The sequence below is a fragment of the Trachurus japonicus genome, chromosome 1, assembly GCF_045865225.1.
Source record: "Trachurus japonicus isolate A0001 chromosome 1, Traja_1.0".
In the NCBI taxonomy this organism is placed as follows: Eukaryota; Metazoa; Chordata; class Actinopteri; order Carangiformes; family Carangidae; genus Trachurus; species Trachurus japonicus.
This window is the reverse complement of record NC_140907.1, coordinates 35,732,734-35,741,399: the sequence shown is the minus strand read 5'-3', so window position 1 is coordinate 35,741,399 and position 8,666 is coordinate 35,732,734. Positions and strand designations below refer to the sequence as shown.

At 41.6% G+C, this 8,666-nt stretch overlaps 1 protein-coding gene across 1 annotated transcript in view; it reads left to right on the top strand.

The window, feature by feature from the left end:
- The first annotated feature begins 378 nt into the window (after nt 1–378).
- LOC146992425 (serine/threonine-protein kinase MARK1-like) overlaps nt 379–8,666 on the top strand; it is a 29,539-nt gene continuing 21,251 nt past the window's right edge. Inside the window, exon 1 of the mRNA XM_085786495.1 lies at nt 379–444. Coding sequence (XP_085642621.1) covers nt 394–444 — 51 coding nt within the window. The 5' untranslated portion in view covers nt 379–393. The remainder of the gene's footprint in view (nt 445–8,666) is intronic.

The window sequence follows — 8,666 nt, the reverse complement described above, 5'->3', positions numbered from 1 at the left end:
TGACCTGGTAAAAACCACTGGAACCGCTGGAATCTGGAATACTTCATCTCTCCTCCTTCCTCCTCTTTCTCCTCCTCTTCCTCTCTCTCTCTTTGTCTCCATGCGCCGGCTCTTCTCCTTCTCCACCTCCCTCCACCACCTCCTCCTCCTCCTCCTCCTCCCGCACCGACACAAGCAGCGGGCCTTCCTGTAGCCGCCGCCCGGCTCTCCCTCGCCTGCGGCCGGCGGAGCCTCCAGCTGATCCCCGCCGCCGAGGTGGCCTTGTTCCCGGCGTGAGAGGCTGCAGAGGCGCCGGTGGTGGTGGAGGAGATGGTGGTGGTAGGTCCGGACTGAAGCAGCAGCAGCAGCAGCAGCAGAAAGCAGCAGCAGCGGAGGGGGGCAACAGTCAGGAAGATGTCCGGCAGGATGCCTCTGACCCCGGTCAGCGAGTCCGAGCAGGCACCGGTAAGTCTATAGCTGCCTCCGGTCTGGTCTGATCGATTATTGATTATTGATGGAGTTGATTGAGTTATGAATGAAGTTATTTTTGACTACAGATTCAGTTTCATCATGAATATATTTATTATATTGAGTTCATATTAGTTCTATTTATTACTTTATGATTGATTTTATGATTTTGTTTTTGATAGCAATAAACTAACTTTGTTTATGTTCTTAATTTTTTAAATTTCATTATTCTCATGGGTGGAGTTTGACTAGTTTATTATATTTATAAATGTTCTGTTATTACTGTAGTATTAACAGAGACAGTCAGGTCAGTGCCTTGCTCACAGGGCCCTCAGCACTATCTATCTATCTATCTATCTATCTATCTATCTATCTATCTATCTATCTATCTATCTATCTATCTATCTATCTATCTATCTATCTATCTATATTCAAACTATCTATCTATATTCAAACTATCTATCTATCTATTCAAACTATCTATCTATCTATCTATCTATCTATCTATCTATCTATTCAAACTATCTATCTATCTATCTATCTATCTATCTATCTATCTATCTATCTATCTATTCAAACTATCAATCTATCTATCTATCTATTCAAACTATCTATCTATCTATCTATCTATCTATCTATCTATCTATCTATCTATCTATCTATCTATCTATCTATTCAAACTATCTATCTATCTATCTATCTATCTATTCAAACTATCAATCTATCTATCTATCTATTCAAACTATCTATCTATCTATCTATCTATCTATCTATCTATCTATCTATCTATCTATTCAAACTATCTATCTATCTATCTATCTATTCAAACTATCTATCTATCTATCTATCTATCTATCTATCTATCTATCTATCTATCTATCTATCTATCTATCTATCTATCTATCTATCTATCTAATTCACTCAGTGGCCGTGCTGACTCAGAGTTCTCTCATCTCCCAGTCGTCCCTGAACTACCCACTACCTCTGCCTGGTTTGTTTGCTGTGTTTAGCTACCTTACACCTGTAAAGTGTCCGTGGTGGTGAACATCTGTGCAGGACGTCATCGTCACGTTGAGTCTCTTCTCAGGGCTGATGTGGTGTTACATCATCAGTGACGTCACAGTCTGAACAGGAAGTGAAGATTGAGGTCGAGTTCAGAGAGCTTTAGGGGGCCGAGTCTGTGTTTTATGTGTGATGTGATGTGATGATACAGATGTGATGTCAACACGTGTCAGAGAGGGTCAGAGAGACGGCTGATTGGCTCGGAGAGGAGGGAACCGGGCTCTCTGTGGGTTTCGGGGTGTTTGTGTGTCGGCGGCGAGCGGCGAGGTCAATGGGCCCTCAAGGAATGCTGGGTAAACAAAACACGGCCTCCATATTGTCATGCTAATGCAGGAATGCTAACAGGGAGAGATGTTGTTCTGAGGATACAACCACCACACCAGTCATTTGTATTAAAGGAGACATATTCTGCCCCTTTTCCACAAATTAAAATAGTTCCCAGGTGTCTTAAAGGGATAGTTCAACATTTTTGCAAATTGGCCCCATTGCTATAATCCCTATAGTCATAGCAGCAGGTTCGTTACCTTTAATTGTTGGTGCAAGCTATTTTTAGAACGGCGGAGCAGAGCCGTGAGCTGCTCAGAGCTACGCTACGGAGGCTCATTATGGGATTTCTTGGTTTCCACTCATCAAACTCATCAAATACACAATCCAATAACTCCACAACGCTCTGGTGGACAAGTTGTGACCTGCACATTCACCACGCTATGAGATAATAACAGAACGTTACCAGACAGAGTTGTTTTAGAGGTAAATACAGAGACTGCTTGATGAAAAAACTGTCCCTGAAGGCAACGCGCATCACAGGTTTTGCATGAATTTCACTCTAAAACAACTCTGTGTGGTAACGTTGTGTTATTATCTCATAGCGTGGTGAATGTGCAGGTCACAACTTGTCCACCAGAGCGTTGTGGAGTTGTTGGATTATGATGAGTTTGATGAGGGAAACCAAGAAATCCCATGAGCCTCCGTAGCGTAGCTCTGAGCACCTCACGGCTCTGCTCCGCCGTTCTAAAAATAGCTTGCACCGACAATTAAAGGTAACGAACCTACTGCTATGACTATAGGTAGATTATGGCAATGGGCCAATTTGACAAAAATGTTGAACTATCCCTTTAAAAACATGTCTGTGAAGTGAAGTGTTGCATTTACTGTAAACTATAAAGAGCTCCAAAGGTTTAACTGAAGTGAAGAATTAAAGGGTCGGCACTTCTTCAGCCTGCAGCTTTTCAATCTATGCTACAATTATGAATTAAATTTGAAATAATGAATGCATTATTGATTGTTGATTGATGCCTGACTGTAACAATTTGTGCACAAGATCGAATTAACAGCTTCTACTAGGGTCAACAACAACAACAACGCTGATAATGCAGGTATTGTCGTGGCTGGTGCGTTCAAGTGTCGGTGTGAATGTGGTTAAAACTCCTGAACAGAGTCGCGTCCCGTCACGTCGGCTGAGTCTCGATCCAGTTTTGATCTTTTCTCCTTCACGTCCCTGTTGTGTGACGTTCACTGGCTCCCACTGTCTGTTCGTTATTGATCTTTCCCAGAATACACTGCAGGATGTGATATCGGCCGTCTCCTCCTGGAAGTCACATTCACATTCGCCGTCGGCTGTTAGGACGACGTGACGTCATGTTTTATTTTTATACTGTACATGTGTAAAACTGCCACATTATTACACTGATATACTGGTTTATGTTTATATGTATGAGATAAGTTAAGGTCAAAGTTCATTGATAAGACACAGCCCGGTTCCTCCAGGAGCTGCACAAGCTTGAAATTCATTGTAAAATAAAACAATAAATATGAAATTAAATCAAATTGAAACAATACAAGATCACATGATCAATAAAAACATAAAACAAACAAAAATAATACATTAACAGATCCGACCAAAACAAGTGGAACAATATAAAGATAAAAACAGGTTAAATATAAATGTAAAAGTGTATGGATACTTAAGTGAGAATGAAAGTGACATTGATAACGTCACTTAACTCGACTCAACTCAACGTAACTTAACTCAACTTAATGTAACTTAACGTAACACAACTTAAGTTATATTAAAGGGACAACGAGGAGTTTTGGAAAAGCAAAGTGTTTCCACACTACATTTATGAGCCTCCGCGCACCGTGAAGTTCTTTGACCGGCGCAAGACAGACTCATGTTTTCATTCATCAAGAATTAAGATTCGGCGGCGTTATTCTCATGACTCGCCACGAAACCGAAAGTAAAGAAACGCTGGTCGGCTCGACCAGCATTTCTGCCACCACTAATAATAACAAAATAACGATAGAGACAAAACAATATATTTATCAAAAATGGAGCCATTAACAAGTGTGGGTAGCGGAGATTCATCCACATTAACGTGAGACTTTTTTATAACCAAATAGAAACTCCTCGTTGTCCCTTTAAGTTACATTGAGTTGAGTTAAGTTGAATTACAGTAACTCAACTTAACACAACTTAATTCAACATAACGTAGCTTGACTTAACTTAACACAACTTAATTCAATTTACCGTAATTTAACCCAATTTAACATAATTTAGCATAACGGAACTTAATTTAAGTCAACATAAAGGGATATTACAGCATAAGTTTAACCTATGGTCTAAGGCCACGACACCAAGTAAGAGTAGTCTCAAAAATGCAGCAGCTTTTCTGACTGCGACAGTTTGATCAACTCAACTCTGTTAATTTCTCTGTCGACACTCGTTAGTTATTGTTAGGAACTCTGATGCACTCGGTGATCGACTCGTCAGGGCTCCTGCATCAGTAGGAAGCAGCTGGAGGAGAGTGGTGGACTTGTGTTTTAGTCTCTTTTCAATAGAAACCAGGCAAAGCTAGCAGGTGTTTGATGCCTCGTATTATGGGATAGGACCCTGTTTGTACTGTTGATGCAGTTTGGTGCTGTTCTGAGCATTAGCTATCTGTGGCTTTTTTGATGGAGGTTGGCTGGCGAAGGAATCGACAGCAGTGTATTGTTATTGTGTGGGCTCTTTGCTGAAGTTGCTACAACTAGAGAAGCTAGTGGTCGGCAAACTTGATTATTCGAGGGGGGGCCTTACTCTGTTACGCCGGAATATCCCTTTAACTTACAACTTAACTTAATGTAATTTAAAGGAGAATTCCGGTCATTTTTGACCCCTAAATCGTTGTCCTGATGGTCAACCAGTGTTGGTTGGAGCAAAAAACTAAAAACGACTAAAATTGATGCAGGCAAACCAGAGTTACCATGGCTACGCGGCGCTAGGGATAGCCACAACGCTAACCCATGGGGGCAATTCATTCAACCACAACAAACACTCAGAAAACAATCAAATATCTATGGTACATGACTGGAATCCTTAGAGACACCACTGAACTCATATAGTGTACAGTATAAACAGTATTCTTTGTGTTTTTGCATGTAGTCACCTCAGATAGCCGAACTCTGAAACATCCTGGAAAGACATTACTATCCCATCGCAGAGCGCCTGCTCTCCCCGCCACAGAAACTAACACTTTTTCCTTGTTGTGATGATTTCTTTACTAAAATAAACGGTCAGAGATATTTTGGACATTACCACTGCACTGCTCCACCGTTTATTTTTGTAAAGAAATCATCACAACAAGGAAAAGTGTTTGTTTCTGTGGCGGGGAGAGCAGGCGCTCTGCGATCAGATAGTAATGTCTTTCCAGGATGTTTCAGAGTTCGGCTATCTGAGGTGAGTGGCTACATGCAAAAACACAAAGTTTATACTGTTTATACTGTACACTATATGAGTTCAGTGGTGTCTCTAAGGATTCCAGTCATGTACCAGAGATATTTGATTGTTTTCTGAGTGTTTGTTGTGGTTGAAAGAATTGCCCCCATAGGTTAGCGTTGTGGCTATCCCTAGCGCCGTCTAGCCATGGTGTAACTCTAGTTTGCCTGCATCAATTTTAGTCGCGTTTTTTGGTCCCAACAACACTGGGTGACCATCAGGACAACGATTTAGGGGTAAAAAATGACCGGAATTCTCCTTTAATTCAACTAAACTTAACTGCACTCAACTCAACTTAACTTAACTTGATACCTACACACATCTATCTGTCATCCTCCAGGGAAGAGACGACTCGACAGATCTGTAGTGATGATGATGATGAAGGAAAGTTTTGACTTCTTCTTTTGGCTGCTGGTCTCTTTGTGTGTGTGTGTGTGTGTGTGTGTGTGTGTGTGTGTGTGTGTGTGTGTGTGTGTGTGTGTGTGTGTGTGTGTGTGTGTGTGTGTGTGTGTGTGTGTGTGTGTGTGTGTGTGTGTGTGTGTGTGTGTGCTGTCCACACTGAGTCTTTCTCCTCAGTGATGAATCACTCTGCTGTGTTTCTTGCCCCGACTGTGAAATCAGCTGCTGCAGGCTTTCTGTGTCACCATGACAACACACTGGTTTACCCCCCCCACACACACACACACTCACTGCCCACCGAATGGGGAGTGGAAACCCCCTCCTCCTCCTCCTCCTCTTCACTCACACAAGGACTGAACTCCAGCTCCACCTCAATGAGCAGACACTGACTCTGAGTCCCAACCGGTTCATGAACTTTGACCTCTGACCTCCCAGTGTGTGTGTGTGTGTGTGTGTGTGTATGTATGGGGGGGAGGGGAGGGTGTAGTCTGATGAAAGACACAGCAACCAGATGACACATCCTGGTTAGCACAGTGGCTAAACAAGGCCAGTTGTAATCATTATTTCTATTAAAGCTCCATACAGTATAAAGGTAGATGTTTGTATTAAAGCTCCATACAGTATAAAGGTAGATGTTTGTATTAAAGCTCCATACAGTATAAAGGTAGATGTTTGTGTTAAAGCTCCATACAGTATAAAGGTAGATGTTTGTGTTAAAGCTCCATACAGTATAAAGGTAGATGTTTGTGTTAAAGCTCCATACAGTATAAAGGTAGATGTTTGTATTAAAGCTCCATACAGTATAAAGGTAGATGTTTGTATTAAAGCTCCATACAGTATAAAGGTAGATGTTTGTGTTAAAGCTCCATACAGTATAAAGGTAGATGTTTGTGTTAAAGCTCCATACAGTATAAAGGTAGATGTCCATGTGTAGTGTGATTATAAAGCAGCTCTAGGTTCTATATTAATACTGTGAAAGTATCAAAGCCTCAGTCCACAGAGAAATGCACACAGCCTGTATTCAGAAACTGAGCCTTAAAACCAGCCGTCAGGACTTCCTGTCACTTTGTGATGTCACAACTAAGCCCCGCCCCCTCCCCACCTGGACAACACCATCCATCCAACAACTTGCAGGATTTTTAGTTTCTCTGAGTGTTTTATTCTGAAATCTGCTCTATGTTTTTCATTGGATCAGTCAGAAAGGGTTAGTCAGCCAATGAGAAGAGAGGCTCAGAGCGTCCGCGTTTCGTCTTTGACCTTTGACCCGTGAGGTTCAGACCCGGTCCTGAGGAATGCCGCGGCTGTTTCCTGGAAGGTTTCCTCTCCGTGTTGGAGTCATTGTTTCTAATGAAATGTGATTAAAGGAGTTGTGTTAAAGCCCCACTCCCCCGTCTGCTGACCAATCACTGAGTAACGTGTGTGTGTGATGTCAGATTATCAGCCGTTGCCGTTAGCGATGTGGTCGTGTTGTGTGTTACTGTTTTCAATCCTCTGGACCATCCTCTGGTTTCACTTCAGCTCCAGTCTCTTCCCTTTTTCTAACGTCTGAAGGAAAACAGACAGTTTCTGTGTTTCTCTCTCAATAACAAACTGCGGGCGCCGTCAGGCTCCGCCCCCTCCGCCATCAGCTGTAAAAACCGAACCACAAATAAAAAGCACTTCCTGCTTTAAGCTGCTGCTCTGTCAAAACTACATGTGTGAACAGTGACAGAGACGGAAAAAACATCCCGAAGCATCAAAACAATGAAAGAAACAGAAGTGAAAGTTCTGACTCTGCTGATCTGAGACTTTCACAATAAAAGCGTTCGCCGCTTTATTGTGAAAGTTCTGGAACCTACTGTTGTCTGTGAACCGACTACAACTGACAGCGACCGTCTGTACCTGCACCTGTCTGTGTCCAAGGCTAACTTAAAACTTTAGGAGCACAAGGAGAAGATTTAGGGGCGCACACTGTAAATTGACTTGCGGGTTTCGCGCATAATTTAACCGATTCCCACAAATCCAGCGCTCATTATGGGAAATTCCTGCACACATTTCAAACCAGTCAGAATGAACTTTTCTGTTTGAACAGAATTCAAATAATTTTTAAAATGAGGACATTAGAAGGCGTAAACTGACGCTCCATCGTGTTCGTTCTGCAACGACGCCCTCTAGTGGACGTAGGACGTAATAATCAGCTGGTATACGTAGGTGACTATATGAGCTGTAAAAAAACAACAACTTTAAAAGTTTGTATATAAGAAGCATTAGAAATTTGAATCTGATTTGGGGGTACGATTGACAGCCCTTGTTTCGGTAGATTACTGAATAAAGTTGTTGTTGTTTTTTTTCTTGCCGATGTTATAAAACACCCGTCTGCTGCTACTCTGACAGTTCATCACGGCGCCGTCTTTACAGGTGAAGCACACGCAGGTGTCTGCCTGACTTTATCACAGGGTTTTCCTGCCTGTTTAACCTTCGTCTTGTGTCAGCTTTCTGCTGCCATCTCTTGTGTTTGGGTCAGTTTTGACCGGTGTTTTAAATCAGCTGTAAAATACACTAAAAACTTTTTTTTTTAATCCAATTAGTTTCTCATCTCATGGTTACATTGTTAGACTTCATTATCCATGAAAATGTTGGTTTTTTATATTATTCATATGGGCCCCTGGACCTTTTTTGTCAGTATATACCTTGGCTTCAATGTAACCTTCCTCTTGTAGCTTTCTGCTCCATCTTTGGTGTTAGGGTCGGTTTTGACCCAAGTCTTAAATCAGCTGTAAAACACACTAAAGACAATCATCCAGCCCATTTGTTTCTCACCTCTTGGTTACATTGTTAGGCTTCTTTATCCGTGAAAAGGTTGGTTTTTGCACTTATGATTTCAGTTTTAACTCCTAAGTATTGTTCTTATTGTTATAACCAGGATCAAAATTGACAAATGTCATAATTTTAACCAGAGCATTTTAGAATTTTGTGATTTTCTTTTGTTTGTCAAGTTTATGTGGTACTTTTATGCATTTAAAAC